Here is a 27,055-nt window from a genome sequence, read left to right as displayed (position 1 = left end):
GAACTGGTATACAGAACATTCTACTGCTGAGCGATGACATCAATAACACGGGAGTTCTTAAGAACAACAAATTGAGAAAAGATAAGAAATATGGATAAACAAGCTTCTATATTACAATATAGACAACGTCTCGGTGTAGGTTCAAGCATCGTTATCACTAGCTCAGAGCCTACACCGAAACCTGGTTCCTATTGTGAATAAAGACGTTGTTTGTCCATATATTCTTATCCTTGCTTAGTACTCCAATCTCTAAATGCCTCTCAAAGGAAATAATAACTCATCCTATTTAAAATAGCTGTGAATTGTTTCCTGTGTTTTTTCCAAGGCATATTTGTTACTTTTTCCTGTCGTTTGTCTGTGACTTTCTTTGCGATCACCACCTTATCGTCTCATTTGAAGAGCAAACAGTTAACGTATGACATAAAGGGCCGGGCAGCGTGTTGTTAGTATTGCAGCGTCTCCATGTGCTATCACACCTCTCTTAGTCTAGATAAGCTACCTTCTGTACGTAATGGTTGACGAGGCAACACATATCGGGGGAAAAGTCGAGAGGGGTTGATAGGACTCAACAATTTGGGTGCGTTGTAGACTCTGATATTCAGACATGATGCAGTAGTATCTTTGTATGATCTGCAGGGTTCACGCTGATAAATAACCTAGTCTGGTTGATTTGGGATCACTGTACATAGTTTACAAGCATATTATCCTGTGATGTATGTCGGTAGGGTGTTCATTGTAATCATTGGAGATAATTCTGTCTTGGGTCAAATAATACTTGTGAAGAAAACGCCACGTCATTAAAACCAGTGGACGCAAGGCGTTATCTGAGTGGGGCTGAATGAGAAAGAACGTCACGCTCAAGTTCCAGACCACATCACAGTCTCCAAGTAAACGGTGTCACAGTCACGTCGGAGAAAGAAGGACCAGATTTGATGTAGAACACGGAGGTTTTGTAACTGTGCTGTGACAGCGGTGAGGAGTTTGTACTGTGGTCCAGTGGTAGATGTGTGTTAAGGTCATCTGCTAACACACCAAGTCTCTGCATTCCAAAGAAACAGAAAGTGCCGAGACGCTATCAGCTGCACCCGAGCTTGTAACCACACATGTAGCCAATATCGGAATGTCTGTCCTGACGACGAAACAATGTCATCCCGTGTTGTTTATCAGCCCTTACTTCCTCCCATGTAATCAGTTTGGGTGATCCAGTCGGCGACCAACGCTCACCCTCAGCCCCCACCCCGGTATACAACGTTGTCCTGACCGTCGGACTGTCCGCCCGGACCACCATGTGACCGCCAGACGGTGAGAATTGATTCCTGGAAGCAAACGTCTTCAACTTGTGGTCACACTTGAACACTCATTACGATGGAAGGGCACAGCACGTTCTACACCCAGTCCCTCTACTCCCGGGACAGCTACAACACCGTTCCAGCCGCCGTAGGGGGATACCCAAACACTGGTCATGCCCCTCCAGCTTGTATATACGCCCGGAATTCACCCCAGGGAGGATATGGGGGTCAGGCGATGGCTGTGGTCGAGCAGTCCCACCTACAGAATGACTCCCCCACGGGTCTCTCACATCAACTTTCATCTCAAGGGATACAGACTTCCATGAACAATCCGGCCCCTGCCCACATGCCGAACAGTAACCTTCCCAGCTCCCCTGTATCCCAACCCAACCAGCCTCCCCCTGCCCACTCACAAGCACAGGGCCCCACCCCACAACCCGCACCCTCCGGCGGGGGACAAAACAGCTTACAGTTTCCGTGGATGAAGACCACGAAATCTCACGCTCACCAATGGAAGGCTCAATGGGCAGGTAGGCCATCTCTTTCACAATGGACATGTGTGTTTACACTGATATATCATGTCGTTTTCATGGAGCATAGCTCGGCTTCTATAAACATGGGATTATACACTTGATTAATGTAAGAAGTGTATGATCAGCAAGTCTGTTGACCCACGGTGATTTATAAGGAGTAATATGATAGTGGAATTACATGACGACATCAAGAGTGGTGTCAACTATTTACAGCCAATCTATTAGTCTTTCAAAATTTATTTGTAGCGTTTACGTTTTGAAATAAGTTTGTTTAAATGTTTAAAGGAGGAAATATATTACTTTAGCTGCTCGTTTTATTATCTATAATTAATATAAAATTATAAAGGACAAGAATATGGTTAAAACAACTTGGAGCAACTATTTAGCTGCTTTAACCCTCTTTTGACTTACCTTGGCATTCGTCGATATGTATTTTTAAAGTCTTAAAGTCGAGATGTTAGTCGCCTGTTTTAAGTTCCATTATATAAGTATGTCCATATACTCCCAATTCCAGCAGTATGACGTGAGATATATCCAAACATTGGACTAATAGCTGTGTGGAACCAAGTCATGATTTACTCACGTCTAGTCCTGGTGTTGACACACAGAAAACCGTTATTCCGCAATTCTTTCAGAATAACACGGTGATGTCGTTAGTATGGGGTGATGAACGACAAAATCTACCCACAGGCTGTTTTAACTTGAGTAAAAACATATATCCTTTAACAAGGCGAAATTGCTCTCCCTAACGTGGTAGTGGTCAGGAAGGCTTCCACTGACGACTGAACGGGCAACTTTCCATTTTATATAGCCCCGTGATAAATGTGAATATTTGTAATTACCGTTATTCGCAGTGTAAACCCGCGCAGAAACAATTTATCTTTGGTCTCTCACTCATCTTGATTAAAAAATGATTAGCGGGAGCGTTGTGCGATCTAACTCGGGGGAGTCGCCATGCAATGTTCACTCTGGCGAAGAAGGGCTAGGGAGAGAGCGGCTAGCGTAGTCATGGACAGGGGGTGACGGGGGAAGGGGGCAGGGCAATGACAAGGACATCATATTTAATATGAATATTTGTTCGTGTTATGGTTTACCGAGTCTCTGATTTTCATAAAACAATAAGCTGTGAAGTGAAAGTGGTGGTATTTTTCATATTGAATGGCCATCATCTCATTTACAAAGGCGGTGTCAACCGACGATTCACTGTTTTCGAGCCAATGATGTCGTTTACAGTGGACTATAGATACATATAATTATAATGAATGTCATTATATCTCACTTAAACTTCCATAATAATCTAGAAACTTGACGTGGTCCTTATAGATAGCCAACATTTGTCTTTCCTTAATAATTATGAAAATATAGTTTGTAAATGAAATATATTAATTCATTGCAAACAATTATATTGAATTAGTTCACCAAACGTTTACATAAAAATACAATTTCGTTTTCAATTCTAGCAGCCCTGGGGGTCAGACGTTACATAGCATGTATGTCTATTTTTCTGGGATGATTATTTGTCACTTGATTCGTTGGTCAGGTTTCACGAATTGATATAAAATTAACATATTCTGAATATTCTAAACATAAAACACTCAGAATAATCATCCTCAGTTATCTGCCGTAACAGATTCAGTTGGCGCAAAGCAACATTTAGGTGGATAGTATATCAATGGAGAAGTGAGAGTCGGTTTTGACACCAGGTGTTCGCCAAATGAGTACAGCCTGTCAATTGACGACAAGGGAAGAGGGAAATGTTTTCAAATCCGTACGTGCTAAACACGTGTTTCAGAACGCTATGTAAATATAGAGACCAATAGTTGTCTTATAAGGTAATCTTGAAATTTCCTCATTTGATTTTATCAATATAGTCTAGGATACCAGATAAGAAAACTGCGTCTATTTCAATTCACATTTAAATCGATACGAAAGAACACGAATGTCCTATTCGTCTTGAAAGTAATACATGTATTTTATTTTCACAGGATAAGTTAGAAATAACTGATGAGAAATGCACTCTCAAGCGCTTGATTACATAACTTCTCATGAGTTGACGCTGAACATAAACATATTAATAATTCATAGTAATGAAATAACACCTAGCGTCACCGTCAATAGTAGCGACATATAGGGGCAGTCCTATGGCGGTCTAATGACAGTGGTGTTTGTGGACATGTATATCTTTCACATCTCAGTTATTGACACAAAACCCGATAGTCCATTCCTAGTAAACTGTAAAAAATAATAAGATAAACTGTTTATACAATTCTGAAAATGTCGTAAATTATGCAGTTACAATTATCGTCTCTTTAAGATATATAAGCACAATATTCGGATTAACATTCGTAATCATCAGCAGCAGCTATCATGCTATTTGTTGATGGAATAAAGGAAAACCGATTAAAACAGTAAATGTTTGATCAACCTGAGTTAATCAAGAATTACCTCCATGGAGCTTGAGATTCGGAATAAAATTGGATTCCACGTAACCCATGTCGGTAGCTTGTTAGTGTTGTGTTATTGCACGTGGCGTATATCACTCATAACATCAACCATTCGTTTTTCCATCTAGGCAACATCAGTTACAGGATGACGTCATGAGAATATGGGAATGTGGACACAACAGACGCTAATAAGACTGTCAGTTATGAGAATATTTCGTTACATATACAAACCAATTAATTGTTACACAAATAAAATTTGTAATAGTGAGTCAATATATAGATAAGTGTTACATGATAGTTCACATTATTTACCAATTGTGGTAAAGTTTACGACAGATAGCAACCACCAAAGTGTAGTGAATAAAGTTCACACCTGTACAGGTGAGTGATTGATTAATACCCGAGTGATCAATACACTACTTGCTGTTCTATCTGTCGGTGTATACATCAATACCCACTCTACTCAGTGTCACCCAGTGTCCACAAACTGTCGTGGGTGAAGGCTGAAGGATCAACAAACGGTACACGTTGGAACAGATTTATATGCTCAGTATTTACAGTTACATAATCCACCTTCCACATAAATAACGCCGATGTGAGAGTGAAAATCGAAATCAGGGGTGTCTCTTTCCTAGCCGATTGTAGTTTTCACTCAGAACTGAGATACGACTCATAAAATTAGCACTCCGGGACTATCCTACGTTTTTGCAGATGTCATCAATGCTCTTAATGCGGACCAACTGATCCGTTAAACCCTGCATCATTATTTCAAATGTTTAAGTGAAGAAAACAAAATCTTTCTCTATAAACTCCCCTGATTAGTAGTAAAATCAAACAACTGGAATCTATGTTGTATGTGTGTATGGTGTTATTGTAATGATGACATGTTATATATGCCTTGTGTGTCTCATGGGCAATATTGCCTGACATTGTATGCATTTAATGAAAATACTTATTGCCATACTTGTATATGACATACAATGTATGACAGGTTAGCAAAATAACTTTCTTCTTCAATGAACCTAAAGGCTATAATACTATAGGGTTTTGTCTTGGGTAATGTTCCCAGAAAACCCTTTGGTTTCAGGCCTGACTTTACGCAATAATACTTTCTGTTCATTCGAGAGAAAAAAACAACTTTGACACAAAACATTATCCTTACCAGGGTCGGGTCGTGTTTCTTTGCCAATACATGTAATGTGTGCATTTATATTACGCTGAACTCCATTCACTAGGTAAATACTCATAGCGCTAACAATCAAAACACAGCACATTACTGAGTGCTCAAGTTTTAGTCAAATTGTTTCCACATTTTCTCCATTTCCTTTACATTGATGTGATAAAATGCTTAAAATACTTTATAAAATATATAAGAGCGATGGAATATATGAATCGAGGGGCTTTTGTCAGGGGTGCTCAAATTAGTGAGGGGCTTTTGTCCAGAGGGGCTTTTGTCCAGAGGGGCTTTTGTACCAAGGGGCTTTTTGCCGGTACCCCACATTATTACCCCGGAAAACCCAAGCTACCCATTTTCTGCTAGGTGAACAGAAATAATTGAAAAATCAAACATAGATATAATGCATTATAAACATACACATAAACAGATGCACGATATGAGATATATCTGTGGCAGATGGGATAGTGACATATGCTATGTCCATGTTTTAGGCGAAGAAGTCACGTTTTCAAATTGTTATACAATGTTCTTGTTCATGTCTGTTAGTATTATCATGTGCATGAGACATTTGACACATGTCATAACGCCGTCGATCTTAGTCTTATGATCAAGACAATATAGACAGATAATGATAATAATGATAATCAGTATGTCAGCGTGTATGTCTTGTGTATATTTCTGGCACAGTAATACATGTATATCAGCTTGAAGTCTTCACGTTCTTGTATAACTGAATGTTCTGTCAAGTAATTTGCTACGTCAAAACGGAAGGGAGGTACGCCGCCATATTTGTTAAGATTTCACGATGTAATCGGGGAATTAGGTTCCTAGCGAAATCGAACACTGGATTTTCTGGTCAAGACTCGATAATTTACACGCGGGTTACATTGTTGGAATATTGCTGAAAACAAGCTAATCTCATAAAACTTGCATCTATGTCATATCTGATATTTTCATCTTCATTGACGTAAGTTTCGCCTATTTTCAAATGTTACATAGTGGTGGGTAGCCTGGCCGTTACAATGGTCGCTGTGACTTCCTTGCTGGTGCCTACCGTCGTACTACCTCACTCACTAGCTCACATATTAAGTATTAACATTACAGTTTCTTACATCATATTATACATCATTTCTGTTTCTAATTTATTACACGTTTTAATATGGCATAATTAATATGAACAACGTATCATATGCTTTCATAACCTCATCTCTAATATTAAATATTTTCATATTTTCATATGAAATGTATAATATGAACTTATCATGCGTTTTAGACTTAGCATGTGTTTATGACGGGTGCCACCGGTGGGGCAGGATACGCTCACCCTTTCGCGAACACCTAGTATCATCACTATTTCATAGTGATTCATAAACACATACTCTGTCATCGTATCGCATGGTGACAATCACTGGATTGTCCGGTTCAGACCCGATTTGTTTACAAACAACATCATACAGCTGTAATACTGCTGAAACAAATATCTGCTCATGATATAGTCATAGTTGTACAAACGACTCTGCTTTTGGCAGAGATTTCTTAAGAAAATGGAAAGGGTTTTGTCGCTTCTATCTCTGATGTTAAGCTTACCCAGTGTCTTACGGTATATTTAATATGGGTTTATATCATATGTTCTCATGTTATTAATCTAACATGAACTTGTCACATGTTCCCAAATGGCATCTCTGTGATGAACGTATCACGCATTTTTATGCATAGCATCGTTAATGTGAAACTTGTCATAATGTCACACATGGTATGGCTTATTTCAGCTTATATCTCATGTTTTCATTTGATATCGATAAAATGAGCTTATCACATTTTCGCATATTGTATTTCTAATATGTACTTTTGTGCATGTTTTCATTTGCCATCTTTTAGTTGAAAATATGGCTTGTTTTCATAAGGCATCCCTAATATGTAATCTCTCATAGTGTCTCATAAGTCATCTTTTAAAATAACTGATATCACACTTTCTCACATTCTATCATTATAAATAAAGTATAAAGTTATAACGTTATCCCGCATTTTGATATGGTATTTGTAATATGAACTTATAACATGTTTTCATATAGAATCTTAGTAAATAGAAGCGACAAACACCATTACATAATCATATATATCTACTAAAACACAGTACATTTAATCATTCCGACAACATCATGAGCATATGTTTATGAACGATTTATAATTAAAGATACTAGCTGTCGCGCATGCGAAGGCCAGTCAGTTCTTCAACTGAGAAAAACGGAAAAAGCATCGGGCATGTTTTTACCATAAAGAACAATTAATCAAACTGAAACAAACACAAAAGAAACGCTCTGATGTTCCACACACAGAAAATGTGCTAATTTGATATTCATACAGTGGATGACCCCGTATGACTATATACCAAATCAACTGTAATTTGAGGCTTTTGGTTTAATGAGTTTTAATATATTCCAATAATTCACCATACACAGCAAATATGTAAATTATTGTTTCTGTATTAGCGACATCTGCTATGGTACTATCTCCCTGTAACCGAGCTACATAATGTAACTACATCAGCTGGCAATTGCCTCTTGCCGCTCGCGGTATCTACATTCTCCCGGTGTCACCCCGACGGCCATATTTACATTTCACTTGAAAGTCAAGATATATTGTGTTTACTTAGTGTAGCCTCACTATCAAAACGAAGGGTCGGACAATTGCTACTGGGGTACCATTGCGTCTCATTATGTCGCTCCAGCACATAGCAACTTTCCGAATCAAAATTACGCCAGCTGCGTTCAATGAGTAACTTGTTAAAACTTTCTAGCTGAACTTTATTAACATATATGAAACGCCAGAGTCTCAAATAATCATTGTCAGTTCAATGGAATAGTTTCAATTGGATGTAAAAAGACAAAATAGCGGTTACAAATATTTGACGATTCACTGGAAATCAGTGATGACACGAGATGTTTGCGAAATGATTCTTCCACTCTAAACATTTATTCTTGCACTCTCAGCGTTAATTCTTGACTTGAAGTGTTGAATTTTGTATTGAAAATATATATACATGCTAACACTGGAAGATGTATTTTTTCACTTGAAGTATCACCACTACGACACGTTCTATTTCTCAGTAGAATTTGGTGAAATAGTCAGGCATGAACTGTGTGAGAGGCATTCTAGAAGTTGTGAGCTATTGGAATGACAAGTGTTTATGGATGATCAACTTCTTTATTGTACAATAGCGACGTTGCGGTGTTGATACTTATACCGTTTTCAAGCATGAAACATGAGCACCTGGGACCGTTATTATCATATTACAATGATCGATAATATTGCACTGACAGATTGATGTATTCTTATGATTATAATCCATTAAACAACCAGTAAAGTAAGAATGAATAGAGTTGGCTGACGTTTAATATTATAATAGATGAACGGTATCTAATCTGTTTGGGAACTTAAATGCCATGTAGTATCTTTATTAAATTTATATCCTATTAAAACTCGCAAACATTTGCTGTGCTCATCGGGTACCTGTAAATCTGGTCCTTTTACCTATAAAATACATAAGCATTGCGGTACAGATGCATTCCCATGCGTTTAAAAGTAAGGGGTTCCAAATACCAGAATTGCAACACGAACAAATACTTACAGACGGTTTTATGGCCATATGAAGTGCGATTGTTGTAAACTTAAAAACATTTTTTAGGTGTACAATGTTGGATTGGACTTTCAGACTTGCAGTCGAAAGAATACCAATGTTTCTGTGTGTAACTAAGATCAAATGTATCTCTTTTCAACGGTTTCCGGGTTTTGCAGACTAGATTCGGTGTTTATGTGTGTTTGTTTTCAACGAGCTAATCCCTGGATCTAGTGGCGATGACACGTTAAGACACTCGACCCTCACATGTCATCAATTTCCCTGCACGCACCCCCAGTCATGAATTACCCGTGGGTGTTTTAAGTAGAGTATTCATCTTTGAATATTAAATTATATTCTGCTTTGGCTAAGGAAGCATATTTGGGAATGAAATCACCTTAGGGAATCCAAACAAATACAGATGTGAAAATCTGTCCCGTGTGAATAAATCGTTTTGTCTAAGTTTATGGACATGGCGTGGCCGTCTGGTTTTATCACGCTTCGGATTCTGAAATATATACAGGGTAATAGATAATGTAGTAGAAGGAGAGGTTCTGTGTACATGTATATTAAAGCGGCTTCTGGTTCATAATAAGTTGTACCCGTGAAGATCCGGGTTGGAATATTGATCTTCAGTAACCCATGCTTGTCGTAATAGGCGACTAACGGGATCGGTTGGTCAGGCTCGCTGACTTGGTTGGCACATGTCATCGGTTCCCAATTGCGCAGATCGAAGCTCATACTGTTGATCACTGGATGTTCTGGCCCAGACTCGATTATTTACAGACCACCGCCATATAGCTTGAATATTGCTGAGTGCGGTGTAAAACTAAACTCACTCATAAATGGTATAAACAATATCATGTTGAAGTATATGTACTGTATGACACGATTTACATTGTTATTTGAAATGTGATATACAATTGTGTTCCATGTTGTACTCCTAGTGTCATATACTTAATAATATCCATATATTTCTCACCGCTGATGTTTCCTTTCACATCCTATGAAATCCGCTTCGTTGGATAATCGAGACTTGCTATTCTCCGGTGTTATGTACACATATATACTATCAAATATTCTCTGCTAATCAAGTTTAATAATATACAATAAGCGATTTCTTGTGTTCTTGGTTTTTCCATTCGTATCAGACCTTTTAAGGAAGGTTATTTTCCCCATGTCTATAGTAAACGGTTGCAACAAACTCAAAGGGACAACAAATTTCAGTTTGTTAAACTACAGTTCGTTACAAGCATTTCGACTAAAATATACAAGTATTCGGGAAAGAAAACAGTTCGTATTATCCGTTAGTTGGTTATAAGCGTATTTGTAATAAACACAGTTTACTGTATATTGTGCAAATAGGATAGGTTTGATGTAGTTTATTCAATACCGGCTGCATTTTCCGCCATGTATGCACTGTTTCTGAGCGTGGATTGTGTTCAACATTTGCACTACAGTCGCCCTCTGTTCTGTCCCGCCAGTTTCCGTCATGGGACGTAAACAATAACCTGTACGTCAAGTCAGACGAGTCGCTGTTGACAAATTGAGCCCTGCCTTGACTAATTTCGCAGATTTAATTAAAGTCAGGCCCGTGTTACAGGCCTTGTAGACAGGTTGTTGAAGAGCGATCAAGGGGCAGATAATTCTCCCAGGCAACGCCATTACAGTGAACAGCGGCCGTGACGATGTATTGACTACAGTGTCACCGCTGCATTGATGAGGGCAAGGATAGGGGAGACGTGATGCAGCAGGGGGTGGGGGAAGCTCACGGCTGCACGGCTCTCCCTACAACATGGTTGGGGTTGTATCATACACAGGGACCATTAGGTGTGGGTGGAGGAGGCGCTCGGGTGATCGTGGGATAGGGGGTGTTATAATATTCTAAAGTGGGTGGGTTTATTAATGTCGGGAGTTTTCAACCGGAACATATAAGCTGTTTTAGGTAATGGTTGGTTGAGTGGAGTTGTAGTATTCTGGGAAGGGAGAGGGAAGAAACACATAATGTTGATAAAGGAATATCGGGGTACATGTTATCGTGTGTTGGGTAATGAATTGAGAGTTGTCGTGTAAGAGTCCAGATACGTCTGTTTGTTTGAACAGAATGCTTGGTAGTGGGTGTTTTAGGTGGAGGGTCTGCATGTCAAGAACATACACATGGACAAGTATGTACAATTATTAAAAAAGTAAAGGAGGGGTTGGGTGAAGGGCTTTGCATTGGATAGATACCTTGTGTCCCATGCAGTTAATTGGCGTGGGGTGAGACGAGTGCCTGCGTGTCCTGATAATGCCAGTTTTATAGATCACTGCGATACCATGCAGCAGTTCATCATGGACACCCATCTCCGCAATAGCATCATGATTTACCCACTTCATGTCGAACGCCCGACAGGAAGAATAAATTAAATAATTTAACTATCATTTATTTATTTTTATTATATGTCTGTTGGCCTGATGCGGTCAGGGATCGAAGCCCTGGCATTCTTTTCTCCGGGCAGACCAGTGTCGAGAGTCCAGTGAAGAACAGTCTCGGTCTTACACCAACACGTGCTAGACGTATTGGGACGTTGGGGGCAGCTTAATGGTGGTGAAAATGTGTTTTGTAAATGGATACATTGTGTGACGCCTATTTCTGGTATTGTTTCAATTTTGTAAAAGCGGCGTAAAAACATACTCATTCAATGTATTAGAGATATGCCACGCTGTTCAATTTTATAGTGTTATCGGCAGAGAATAATCCGCCTTGATGTTCCGAATATTCAGATTTCAATGCGCGTAAAGGACATTCGATCGGGGAACAATTTGTGTATGGATCTCTGTGAATCAGCGACACTGACAGAAGTTCTGCATGTCCATATAACCTTTGCGTCTTTGCGTGTCAAAGTTTTTACTGAAACCGATTAATGAGTGTGGGTATTATGTCTTTTGTCATGGTCTAAAGATAATTCGCCCGCATGTACACAGAATGGTTTACCAACATGTGATCATATTTCTAATATCCATCAAGATTATGTACCTGTGACTGCTGTTTGACAAAAAAATCCGATTTGCACTTAATAACATTCATCCTTAGACACCAATTAAACAAAGGCGGATTTTTAGTTTTACAGTTATCATTATCCTAAACAGTTATATCTTATTTTCATATATAGCTCATCAGTCATGCTATAGGAACAATTTAAACATTAGTGTAACCTCTTCTCTATGACATACTCCATAATTATTCATTTGAAAAAACATGTGTTTCAACCTAAATCCACTGAAATACCCTCTGAACTAATGCATATCATGGCAGTGCTCTTGTTAGTGGATCAACCTTAGGTTCCCATTCTTCATCTGTCCAGCCGCCGCCATATAGCTTGAATATTGCTGAGTGCGGCGTAAAACTAAACTCACTCACTCATCTGTCCAGCATCATATTCATGCATGAATGACATACCAGTACCCTCCACCATAACACATACCAGTTGTCGAGACACACGTATAAAAGCTTGAAAACCATTTCCATAATAGTACATTGAAACATATTTGTAAAAGATTAGTGTATGGTTTATGGTTCTGACTGTATCATGAGCATGTGTTTATGAGCCACTATCAAACAATGTATGTGTGTAATTAGAGAAGTCAGTAAGGGTTATGTCAATATATATCATAACATTTGATGGGAATAAATAGAATAACACTAGCTCGTACCATCCAGCAGTTGCAAATCATAACATTTGGACAAGGGAATGAATCATGCTTTTTAGATTTAGCAATTTTACAGCAATCCTTGTATATATTGAGAATGAATACAATAGTTAGAACGATCAACTGTATAGCATAAGAATTGGATTAAATGTAGACCGTCAGCGCAAAAGAACACCCAGTCATGAATATCCTCAGAAACAAAATCCGTTTGGTGTAAAGGGGAAATTAGAATAAAAAATGAATATAATAATTATAGTTGGGACGAGCCATTGTGTATCATAATTTCAGTTAGGAGAATGAATAGAATAATTCTTCCCAGCAATCTATCAACAGTAAGTCATAACTCCAGTACGAAGATTGATTACAATGATAACAGGTAGGACAAGCTTGTAGATGTATATGTTACTATTTGTATTAGGAGAATGAACAGAACAATTCTACCTAAAGCAAGCCAACAACTGTAGGTTATAACTTGTGACTTAAGGGAATGAATAGAGCATGGATGTAAAGAAAAGCGACAAACCCATTTACAAAATTAAAGCACTTCTCGTATTTTACACAGTTAATATGGTCCTAAATTTTGAATAGCTGAATCCGTTTCATGTAGTGACTAGCTAGACTGTACTGTACAGCTCAAGCTGTGAACAATCTGGTAATGAATAGATAGAAGGTAGTCTGTTATCTGACACTGTGTGGAGGTATGCTTGGGGGAGAGGATCCCGCGTTTGATGTTGTGTGTGTGTATGACGTGTATACGTGTCCCCCCTCGACCCTACGCCAACACACCTACTTGTGTGTCGCGAACACCCCACCATGGTCGGCGCTAGACTTTGATCTGGAGCTACAGCCAGCACGAGTTCTTCAGTGTTGTCGCATTGGAGGGGTGTTCAAATACGCACATTGTTACACAGTGGAAGTTGAGTTTTGTTAATGATATGATCAGTTAACATCAACAATACACAGTTGTAGCAAACAGGAAACTAAAAAAACTTCACATATCTCGCTGGTTGATATGAGCCACGAGAAAAGGTATACTTGAATCTCGACGACTGTGACGTGTTGTCCCGTTTAACAGTTGTAACAGCTTCACGGCTGTTTGACAATGGTATTCAACCGGGCTATCATTTCAAACTGATATATTAATTATACAAAGGAAATGTATGACATTGGGATAAATGCATATATCGATTCTTTAATTTGTATAGATATGATTTAAGAGTTTGTATTTTGAGTGAGTGAGTTTAGTTTTACGCCGCTTTCCAGCAATATCACGGCGGGGAACACCAGAAATTGGCTTCACACATTGTACCCATGTGGGGAATCGAACCCGGGTCTTCGGAGTGACGAGCGAACGCTTTAACCACTAGGCTACCCCACCGCCCCCGCAATATTCCAGCAACATGACGGCGGGGGACACCAGAAATGGGCTTCACATATTCTCCCCGTTTAGGGGAATCGAACTTAGGTCTTCGGGCGAAGGTTTTAACCACAAGACATTGAACTAGAATTTTATGTCATCCGAAAATGTAAATGTCATGATAGTTATTGCTTTTCTCATGTTCAAGTCACCAACTGAGGAACAAGGGAAAAGCCTATTCTGATATTAACGGAATGTTTCACAGGTGAAACTGTCGTAACTGAAAACATGTAATGTTTGCTTCCTGTTTCCAGTTGTAAATCGGGTTGATATTTTAGGGTACAAACATTTTCCTTGCCAACATAGGTGATAGGTTCCTTTCTCCTTGCGTCAACATAGGTGATAGGTTCCTTTGTCGTCAATATCACCTGTGGTTTTCTCATATCAGCTTATATCACATATACCATGTGGTGAACGCATACTTCTCTTATTAGCTATATATCACATCACCTGTGGGGAACGCATACTTCTCATATTGCTATATATCACATCACCTGTGGGGAACGCATACTTCTCATATTGCTATATATCACATCACCTGTGAACACATACTTGGGGAACTCTCATATCAGCTATATATCACATCACCTGTGGTGAACACATCACCTGCATACTTCTCTTATCATTATATATCACATCACCTGTGGGGAACGCATACTTCTCTATTGCTATATATCACATCACCTGTGGTGAACGCATACTTCTCTTATCTGTATATCACATCACCTGTGGTGAACGCATACTTCTCTTATATTGCTATATATCACATCACCTGTGGTGAACGCATACTTCTCTTATCAGCTATATATCACATCACCTGTGGGGAACGCATACTTCTCATATTGCTATATATCACATCACCTGTGGTGAACACATACTTCTCTTATCAGCTATATATCACATCACCTGTGGGGAACGCATACTTCTCATATTGCTATATATCACATCACCTGTGGTGAACGCATACTTCTCATATTGCTATATCATCACATCACCTGTGGTGATATATCACATCACCTGTGGTGAACGCACATACTTCTCATATCAGCTATATATCACATCACCTGTGGGAACGCATACTTCTCATATTGCTATATATCACATCACCTGTGGTGAACACATACTTCTCATATCAGCTATATATCACATCATGTGGCTATATATCACATCACCTGAACGCATACTTCTCTATCACATATATCACATCACCTGTGGTGAACGCATACTTCTCTTATTGTTATATATCAGCTATATATCACATCACCTGTGGGGAACGCATACTTCTCATATTGCTATATATCACATCACCTGTGGTGAACGCATACATACTTCTCTTATTGCTATATATCACATCACCTGTGGGGAACGCATACTTCTCTTATCAGCTATATATCACATCACCTGTGGTATATATCACATCACATCTGTGGTGAACGCATACTTCTCTTTTATCAGCTATATATCACATCACCTGTGGGGAACGCATACTTCTCTTATTGCTATATATCACATCATCACCTGTATTGCTATATATCACATCACCTGTGGTGAACACATACTTCTCTTATCAGCTATATATCACATCACCTGTGGGGAACGCATACTTCTCTTATTGCTATATATCACATCACCTGTGGTGAACGCATACTTCTCTTATCAGCTATATATCACATCACCTGTGGGGAACGCATACTTCTCTTATCAGCTATATATCACATCATCACATCACCTGTGGGGAACGCATACTTCTCATATTGCTATATATCACATCACCTGTGGTGAACACATACTTCTCTTATCAGCTATATATCACATCACCTGTGGGGAACGCATACTTCTCTTATTGCTATATATCACATCACCTGTGGTGAACGCATACTTCTCATATTGCTATATATCACATCACCTGTGGTGAACACATACTTCTCTTATTGCTTCTATCACATCACCTGTGGGGAACGCATACTTCTCTTATTTGTTATATATCACATCACCTGTGGTGAACGCATACTTCTCATATTGCTATATATCACATCACCTGTGGGGAACGCATACTTCTCATATTGCTATATATCACATCACCTGTGGGGAACGCATACTTCTCTTATCAGCTATATATCACATCACCTGTGGGGAACGCATACTTCACCTGTTGATACTTGCTATATATATCACATCACCTGTGGTGAACGCATACTTCTCTTATCAGCTATATATCACATCACCTGTGGGGAACGCATACTTCTCATATTGCTATATATCACATCACCTGTGGTGAACACATACTTCTCTTATCAGTTATATATCACATCACCTGTGGGGAACGCATACTTGTGGTGAACGCTCAGCTATACTTCTCATATTGCTATATATCACATCACCTGTGGGGAACACATACTTCTCTTATCAGCTATATATCACATCACCTGTGGGAACACATACTTCTCTTATCAGCTATATATCACATCACCTGTGGGGAACGCATACTTCTCTTATCAGCTATATATCACATCACCTGTGGGAACGCATACTTCTCATATTGCTATATATCACATCACCTGTGTGGGAACACATACTTCTCATATTGCTATATATCACATCACCTGTGGGGAACACATATTTGTTTTATCAGTTATATATCACATCACATGTGGTGAACGCATACTACTCATATCGTATATATCACATCACCTGTGGGGAACACATACTTCTCACATTGTTATATATCACATCACCTGTGGGGAACGCATGCATACTTATCAGATATATATCACATCACATCACCTGTGGGGAACACATACTTCTCTTATCATCTAATTCACATCACCTGTGGTGAACGCATACTTCTCTTATCAGCTATATATCACATCACCTGTGGGGAACGCATACTTCTCATGTCAGCTATATATCACAGAACACAGACTATTTATCTTTACAACGTTTTTGGAATGTATTACGCAAGTTGTTTCTGACGTCAGGTCCCTGTGTGGCGGAAAGAGAAAATGAACGACCAAATATTTGTAAAGGGATCTGGACAAGTCGGAAATCGCGATGTGAAGTCTGTAAATTTCTTGTTTCCAGAGGACACAGGTGTTTTACAAATTCGTATATCTCTTTCAGAGAAAAAAGTAACAAAACTTGAGTTATGGAGCAGTGTGTCGTTGTGAAGCTATCCTGGCATAAGTTCATCAGATAGATTCATTCCATTTTGAATAACATTTAAGAGATTTATTTAGAACCATGCCTATTATCTGACTTCGCGTACAGGTTTCACTTGATTTGACTTTTACAAATATTCTGAAGCAACTGCTGGTAGTGTTTGTGAAACAGCGAGAATAGACTGATTTAATGTCGCATTCAAGATGTTTTCCACTTATATCGTGACGTACAACCACGTATGTGTCTGCGTGCGTGAACGCGTTTGCCTGCTTGTACCAGTTTTCTCAGTTCTAGCCCATTGGACAGGTAGATTGTCACACTCTGATATCGATTCCACTCTGAAACTATGTCGCTCCGTGCCGATCAGTCCCAGTTGAGTCCCCTTAAAGCCGTCAGGCAGAGAAACTACCAGGACCATCTTCTTTCATCTGTTAGTATGAAATAATCCAAACTGATTAATCTCTTTGATCATTTATATCTAGTATTTTGACAGTTTCTATCTCTAGGTAAGGAATCCGGTGTTCTTATTTTGACACAATTTGTTGGCTGGTTTCATTTTGAATATCAGTGGGTAGTGTGACATATTTATTCAGCTCTGATGTGTTCTCCCCTTTCTTAATCAGCAAATAAGTACAGTACGTGCATGGCGCCGAGAATTCAAGAATCCTAACCAGGATGAACCTGGAATCTAAAAAATGCATCGAAATCTAGTGACGATTCCAATACGGATTGTGTTCGCCAAACGGTAGGCGCATTCTGCCCCAGGGGAGGCAAGATGGTACGTACAGATGCGATAAGCTGTTAACCACTACCTTCTTCTATATAGATTATAGAATATTGTGTTACAACAAAGAGTAGCTGATAACGAAGTGGTCAGAAATCGCAGGCAGACAATTTAGTTAGCTGGATAAGTATGTTTCTTTTAAAGAGATATCTGACACGAAACAATAATCCAGCACCGTTGTGTCGAACTATGATGTGTCGAACTATGATGTGTCGAACACCCGGTTGTATCGAAGTTAAAGCTTGGTTCCAACAAATTATTTCTTTATTGGTGTATTTTTCTGACCCTTTAGATTCGACACAGGGTCATTTGACTCTATACATTTGTTCAGTAATTCAGATTATATTCTTACATTAAACATGTATTCTTGGCTACTAATTGCTATTTCATGCAAGAACCTAAACTAAATACGAATATTCCACCCAACAGTTAGCCAAGTTGTCTGATGTTGTTTTAAAAGGCTGATCACAAAATGCCAAATGCTTAACGTAATTATGTGTAGGATGCGTGGAAGCCGCAGTGGCTGTGTGTGCTGGCGATTAGGTGCATGACTCTGAAAATATGGGTTCGAATCCCGGATGGGACTAATCCCAACGAAGTACAAATATCTGTACCTTTCTGAGAACATCCCAAATATAAGTGTCACATGTGTTATAGTCAGTGAGTTTGGCTTTACGCTGTAGCTTAGCATTCTTTCAACCAAATCACCTCGGGGACGCTAGAAAAGGTGTGGGTTGTGCCCATGTCCCGAAGCGAACCCGGGTATTCGGCGTGACGAGCGAACACTTTAAACTTTAGGTATCCTCATGACTCCTATAAATGAGCATGATATTAGGATCATTTGATAAAGAAGTGGAACAGGAGTATGTGAAACTTTAAGGTCAATTTGCTCCCTATTTCTTAAAACGTTGCAGTGCCTACTAGTTTGGAAGAAGGGACAACTATTCTGAAACGTAGTTAGAAAATCTATTAAAAAATTATCGATAACGATCTATCTCGTCCAGATATTTATTGATTTAGTTCACATTCTTGAATGAAAAATAAACAGTACACTGTGTTTTGTATATAATGGGTGCATGTCACCGAGAACAAATTTAAGAGTTTAATAGTTTTCAGAATACAACTGTGAACGTTATAGTGCGTGTGTAGCATATGCTACGCAAGCGACACGTTGACATTGTTCATGAATGGATACTTGTACAAATTCCCCAATGCATGCTTCAAGTGTCGACCAGTTACCATACACATTGGCTTGGATGGATAATCATTCTGCAGCCCTACAAACTGTAATTCTTGTTTTGCTCTTTAGATACCGCAACCAAGTTTATATTTCATGATTAAAGCAGTTTACAAAGTAATATCAACTGCAATAACACTCTGAGATTTGAATATACCAGCTTTCCTGTTGTATTTGTAATAGTTTGTAGGATAATCCGACTGAACCTGTCTGAAGTTCGCAGATATTAAACAGGTGCAGACTGAAACCCGACATTTCATAACTGACAGCAAAGGACGTATAGTAAAGCCTTGCCTTATCCCCGTTAGTGTCTGTCTTAGCGGTATTATAACTGTCGGACTTGAGGCCTGTCCATTACAGCGTCTCCCCGCACGGGGTTGCTCGGAATCAACGACACCGGCATGTGACGGTCGCCGGAATCAAAGGCAGGCCCTGCAAACAAAATCACATCTATCGACGCCCGTGATTCGAGAGCTCCCAAACTGCCCAGTCGTACGGGGTTCTGATTACTGGTCCTGACTCATTCTCCTTCACAGGTGTCACGCTGTCGCCATCACCGCCGGGGTTTAAAGTCACTGTGACCAAAAAAATAAAAATGAAATAAATAAAAATGTTCTTCTCAATCGTATGTCCAATAATCAATAACAGTGGTGTTTGCATAATGCTGGTTGAATTTCAATAAGATTATCTGTGCAGGTGTGGACGAGCTGATGCGTACACATAAACCTTTGGCATTAGCAGAAAGTACTAAAGGTCTACGGGTCTCCCTCCCATAATAAACACTTTAGGGATCATATGTGTTTTAAAAAGTAACAGTCTCATTTATGTACGATTATCATCAAATTAAGCAGACTTCAAAGGTGTGGCAATGAGTACAGGGAGTCACGTGACTGTATGAATTTAATCACGTGAGAATTTGCCAGAATGTTGGAGAGCTTTATATCTGATGTAGTGGAACAATATATGTTCGTTAACGAGTACGGTCCATGGGCGTTTCATCAAAGTATATTCATAGATGCGTGCATAGCCAATTCATGTAATCAAATATGCATACATTGCTAACTGAAGGAAAATGATTCGCGCACATGGGACTTAAGCATGTTCAATCTCAGTACGTAGTTTCAATTAGGGGGAAGAGTAAGTGAGTCACTGAGTTGGGTTTACAGCCGCTTGGAAGAGTATTATGTAGCACCTCCGTAGTCCAGTGGATTGAGTGCCTCCCCAGAGAGCGCAAGACTAGTAGTTCAGTCCCCGTCGTACAAAAAGACTTTTAAAAGATGGTACTTAATATTACCCTGGTTGGGTTGCATTAGAATGATAAAACAAGGAAGGGTCGGGTCCAGGGTCAGTTGTCTGAGTGTTAGTGGAAAGTTTATGTTCATCTACGGCGTGGAATCTCAGTGGGCAAGAATTATACAAACGGCATTAATCCGGACAAGTACAACCAGTCATGTCAGTAGAATAATCGTAAACCAAATTTCACCCCATTACAGTTCCACAGTTCTGTCATCGCGTGTCACCTTCATGTTGATCACATGAGTGGTGTTAGTGTACATGTTTACCACTTTTGTGAACCACATGGACACCGATTAATGATCATCGGCGTAGTTCGAGATTCGAACTGACGAGTCAGGATCCTTAAACGCATAAGGGACGCAACTCTACACATCGAATGCAAGCGCCTTATACCATCGGTCTAACCGTGCCTCTTTCAAACTGTGCCTGCTGACATATTTTCATGATAATCATACATTTTTGTATATCGATATGTGAGGAAAATATTTCTGTGACCTTTAATATTCATATGTAAACGTCGCCCTTTATCGAACCTATGTACAGATTAAGAACAAACGCACCTATTGATGCAAGTGAAAGGACGTACTATGTACTTTTTGTAATTTAAAAAATGACCAACCTTGTGCACTTAAATCGTTATCATTCCTTAAACGTTTAGACGTTAGAGACTGTATATACTGTACCCGACGCTGTGGGAAGTATGATGTGGTTTGATAATGGAATTGTGTATGACAATTAACATCAGGTCATACGACTTCTGATACACTAACAGACCTTGGAATCCGTTTGCTTGTATACAACGGTTTTGTATTACCCCTTCTATTGGATATACAGATATTTTATAATTATCGTAATAAGCTATTCTCTTTATGTTAAAGAAACAAAGTTATATAACCCATTTTGAATTAAAACATTTGAATTTATTTTAAAAACACACATTTCAAATAGATGGATTGCCATTATAGAAGGATAAAAATTCTTAATGTGTTGCTTTTATTATGTGATACTTTATTTTATTATGTTTATAAGTTTAAATTAATGTAACAAAATACAACAGAACCTATAGCAGTCATGAGTATGAGATGTAAGATTATTACTCGAAATGGAAAAGAACCTTGGTCATTCAACCCACTGCGAGATGTCCATACTAATACAATTTCTAATATTAATTCGGTATCCAAATATTTAACCAAATATTCCTACCGAGGAGAGAAGCACTAAACCTCACTCGGTCATCTGACAGACTGTAAGATAAGCAACAATAGCTTGGCTTGATTGATCTGGCTTTGATTGGCTGAGCGAATACACTGTAATCAGGAAGGCTCGCTCGGACACAGCCGCCACCGGTGCTTCTAGGAAACCAGTACTGAGACGGCCGCCAGGGGCGCTGTATACCTGACAGGGGTCGGGACAGACACTTCATGAAATACCTTGTGGGGGGAAATCGAACATACTTTGATAATGAGTAACAAAGAGGCATATGGTTGATAAAAGAATATTTTCATCTTGAGATTGGACATTTATGCTGAATATATTTTAACTTTGCTAATAATGTATTAGAGGAATCTTTTTCATTAAACGAGAGCATGTTCTATTATGTATAGAACGTTTTCATGATTTTTATTTTCATTCTAAACGATACATAAAATAAAAGATTGCACAATGCCAATTAGAAGAGGTCAAATGTAGCTAGTGTTATATCTGGTATTAGACTTGTTATCAGTTAAGCGCAGATTATAGTGCTTTTGGGGTTTGGATCCTATCCGGGTTTCCAACCAACCCTCTCAATGTGAGACAAGAAATTGTTAGCACAAAGAGTTATCGATCTAACCCAATCAGCTGTCTGGGCTTCTATAAAAGGTGTTTTCCCGAGTGTATATTTTATGTAATTTGAACATAAAAAGAGCTTCATTATCCAATACTCAGATCGACAATAGTTTGTAAAAGTAATCTGTCTCTGGGTAATTGTGTGTAAAATGACGACATTGGTAAGAAATGAATTTGAAATCACATGCCCCCTCCCATGTTTGTAAAGTAGAAAATGTGTGCTATGTTTTTCTAATTTTCTGAAGTTTAACATTATATTTTAAAAACCATGCACAAAACATCTTTTAGTGCTGACTAGGCGCAAGTACAATTAATTATTTTGGGTTACAATGTTACTTTTTAAGATAATTTCAACTAAAGGTTTAGTTTTTATGCCCTTTAGTTATTTTTTTTGTCTGCGTATCAACTTTAGCTACTCACTGATATTTGATAAAACTAACCTTCACTTCCACCCCTGTGGTGTGATCAAATTTATCTTTTAAAGTTTGGATTTTTTATCTCATGTTACAACAGGACTCGGCATGACAATTTCCTGAACGACTTCGAAACCTGAAAAGGCACGGAAACTGTACATTGTTGCCTTTACAATTTCCTAAACTGAGAAACAAGGTTGTATTTGAAAATATTGGAAGGTTGTGTTGGAAGTAGACACGTGACTGAGACCTGCACATCTCTGTTCTGTTTAACAACGCGTGCAAACCTATACAGAGGAACTGCAAGCATAGGCGTACAAGGTTCATTTTTACAGTCTTTCATTAACATTTCAAGGAATTTCACAAACGTTTTCACGTTTGCACGTGCTTAGTGGATTATTCAATGCTGACAGTGTACAACCCTGTAAGGGGTGAAATACATGTAAATGAGATAACTTTAAAACCCGTTCCTTAATTATGAAATTCATCTCATCCTGACTGCCACAATTACCCTTTTATACGGTTTTTAAAAGTTTTTGTTTTTCTTATCACATCAAAATAGTGATGCTTTTCTCTGAGGCTTTGAATCTAAAACTCTAAACTAACCAGATACATCCAGCTATATTCCTATCAATTTACAACTGTAACAAATACACTAAAACATCTTTGCTGATCTTTAGAATTTTTTTGAAAATCTCTAGAATTTTTGTTTACGTGTTTTATAACTTTTTACCTCGTTTAAAAGCATTGCTATTATTCCAAGTAAGTTTTGTACAAGCGAAGAATAATATGTAATTTCTGAGTTCTGAGTTCACTATTTTCTCTAGTCGGTCTGCTTGACAAACATCTAGATAATATACTTGTGTAAAATAAATGTCAGTTTTCTAAATAACAAATGATTAAGACTAAGACATTTGACTAAGTAATGAATAAATTCAGCCATGTTCACACTGCCGCTCGAACCATTTCCTTAACTTCTGAGAATTTGTAGGGAAACCAAACCATTACACATACTTCAACTATTAAATTACTGTTTTCATGAAATCGCGGAAACCATCTCTGTTTCAATTTTGATTGTGAAATTTGTTTAAATTCACCGATTCGATATTCTGACCAGTTCATGTAGTAAACCTATATGAAATAAATGCGAACATAATTTCAGAAGAATTCTGTCTGTAAGACCCCGCTTATGCGTCTATACGGGATCGGTTAAATGGTTTTGATAAAGTCTATTTATTTTCTGCTTGGCATTCCCGTGGTGTTTGGCGTTAAAACATCTGTAGTGATTATTCTAATTTGCCACCTTTTGTTGTTATCAGGTTAACGGTTAATCTTCGAAGTTCTAATATGCGTGTTTATTTCAACCATGGTTGTAAGTGTACATTCTGTATATTATTGAAGCCCGACACCACCATTGCGTAGATAATCTCGCGATGAAATCATGTATGATAGATAATGTTATGTTGCAAACTTTTCTCAATTATTCCTAAGAAAAATATTTGCAATTGATTATAAGGAATGAAACACTCAACTTTTTTGTAAGGAATAATAAAGCAATGGAAACCAAAGTTTGCTTCAAAACATATTCTTGCAAATATAAGTATGTATTTTCACGTACACTTCTCAACTATAGCGGTAATGAGATAGTTAATTTATTTATATATGCTACGGTCGATGTGTGAAATCAATCGATGTGTTAAATGTGATTCCTTAGAACATTAAAAAGATATTATATAAAATGTTATTTTACAAACTGGCTGAAATATCTGTCCATTTAATGATCAAATTGACTAAATATTATCAAGAGCTTCAAAGGGCTGAAAAAGATCACAGTAGACTAATTTTGCCCGGATTCGAAAAAACCCCAACATAAATGATACATAGATATATACAGAAACATTTATACATTCGTTTTCATAAATATAAACATAAAAATATTTGGAAACTGTTATTATATTTTAAAATGAACAGATTTCACAATCAATTTGTGAAAATTAATAACTATTGTAAATTGATAAAGCGAAAATATCACTTTGGACATTAACTGACTTCACACCTTGACGTATGGTAGGTAAGTAATTTGCAGCATCATGAACCGGAATGTTTGCAATATTACAAAATAATAATAGTACTTGGTGGCTTTCTTATACTGACATATTTCGGGGAAAACCATGACTGTTTAATCATGTACATGAATTCATTATGACTTCTAAACTATATGTGGAAATAACGCAATATACATTAAGAATATGTCGTACCTGGTTAACCTGGCTAGTATTATCATAAAATGAACCCTATTTATGATCGTAAATTCACAGCGTTAACGCAAAACATAATCTTTGTTGATTATTCACCGAAACAGAATCCACTGCGCCTAAAAGGAAACAACAGCCGTGAAAATTATTTGAATAGATAACTGAAAAAAATGATGATGCAGGCATTCGCCAAAGATGCATGTCCTGCCTGCTGGCATCATCCCTTGCTAACACAATTTGTATAAATTAATTGTTTGTTGCACAGCGGTACTCATGACTCCCGACGTAAACGAACCAGACAGTCAACTGACGGACCGGAACATCCAGTGACACGATAGTGCATTTACTGATTTTTTTAAACTGAAAAAGGACTAAAGAACAGCGTGAAAGGACGCTGTTGTTGACAATGTTTTGTCCACTTTCTCGACTCTTAAAAAGATGCTTCAATATATTTCAAGAGCTTCTAATTGGTGACGATGGTGATGATGATGATGATGATGATGATGATGCTATTGGTGATAATAGTGGTGATGTTAGTAGTGGTGGTAATGATGATGATGATATTGATGATACTATCGATGTTGTGTAACGTTTTGGTTGTCGTTGGATGTGACCGATGCTCGTGTTGGTTGTCAATACATGTGCTGTTGTAGTTGACGCTATGTTTCTGGTCGTGCCATGCCTGATGACAATTGTGTTTATATTTGCAGGAGCCCAATACCCAATTGAAGACGAGAACAAGCGAACCCGTACCGCTTACACTCGAGGTCAGCTTCTAGAGCTAGAGAAGGAATTTCACTTCAATAAATACATTTCCCGACCACGTCGGATAGAGTTAGCCGCCATGTTGAATCTTACAGAGAGACATATAAAGATATGGTTTCAGAATAGAAGGATGAAGTGGAAGAAGGATGAAGCGAAACGTCGACCCGCACCCCGCTCCACAGGAAAACCCCCCAGTCCCATGTCCCCCACCCTCGACAGCGGGGAGGGTAGCCCCGGGGACATGACTGACTCTCCGGAGGGTCACGTTCACGATGAGTTCTCTCCAGACACCAAAGTAGTACCAAAAGAACATATGAATGGTGATGGTGACACCAGCAAGGATTACCATACAGCAACTTGATGATCATTATCATTATGATCCAGTGATTGACACAAGGACTGCATCAGCAGTCGGACTAGTGAATCGAAAAGTGCTGTTTCGAAGGCTACAGGTACACTCTTGGAGGAAAGACGTTGACGGAGTGTGTTGGATGTCGTTAGTGATATCTACTTCAAACGAACTATATTTTTACGGACATTATCTGAACCATACTGACAAGGAAGAGTGTGGATATCCATAAGAAGGAATATTAGATAAAATATAATTAAAATCGAAGTTGGAACTGTGTTTTGGTTTTCCAGGTTAGGGCTACGACAATCTCCTGTACCTGTAGACCTCTCTACCTATCCTGCGTGGTAAAGCCCTTCAAGTGTCTGCTGTAGTCACGCCCTCTGAGGTGGGTGTGCAGTCTCTAGTCAAACTGTGCACAACTGTGGGACTTAACAGTTGAAAACTATGCAAATCTCAGATGGTCAGAAGACTAGCATTTCTTGAACACGCTCACTACCAGGAGAAAGGGCATCGGCCGTACAGCAGAGAAGTGCCCTTTCGATTTCAGAACGATGTATACAGTTATAGTGTTGTAAATGTGTGTGTATTATGGTGCAACAAACGGACGTATTGTGGGTTTCTGTACAGCAACGTTGTCTGAACCAAGTCTAGTTGAGATACTTTGTATTGCAGACACTTACACGTGGCGGTTCTCACCAGCTTGACATGAAGCTGTCGGAAAAGACTGAATTTAGGGATAGACGTATGATTTCTACCTTGTTGTGTTTTAACCATTATTGAGTAAACTAGATACAATATCTA

General features: G+C 38.5%; 1 protein-coding gene across 1 annotated transcript; it reads left to right on the top strand.

Annotated features, from left to right (window-relative positions):
- The first annotated feature begins 697 nt into the window (after positions 1-697).
- On the top strand, positions 698-27,055 carry LOC124265227 (pancreas/duodenum homeobox protein 1-like). Its single transcript, XM_046700022.1, has 2 exons — positions 698-1,819; positions 25,848-27,055. Exons 1-2 carry the CDS (start codon positions 1,366-1,368, stop codon positions 26,261-26,263), a joined length of 870 nt encoding a protein of 289 aa, XP_046555978.1. The 5' UTR covers positions 698-1,365; the 3' UTR covers positions 26,264-27,055.

Source organism: Haliotis rubra, unplaced genomic scaffold (genome assembly GCF_003918875.1).
Source record: "Haliotis rubra isolate DU_JTF1 unplaced genomic scaffold, ASM391887v1 Scf968, whole genome shotgun sequence".
NCBI classification, from domain to species: domain Eukaryota; kingdom Metazoa; phylum Mollusca; class Gastropoda; order Lepetellida; family Haliotidae; genus Haliotis; species Haliotis rubra.
This window is presented reverse-complemented; position numbering and strand designations above follow the sequence as displayed.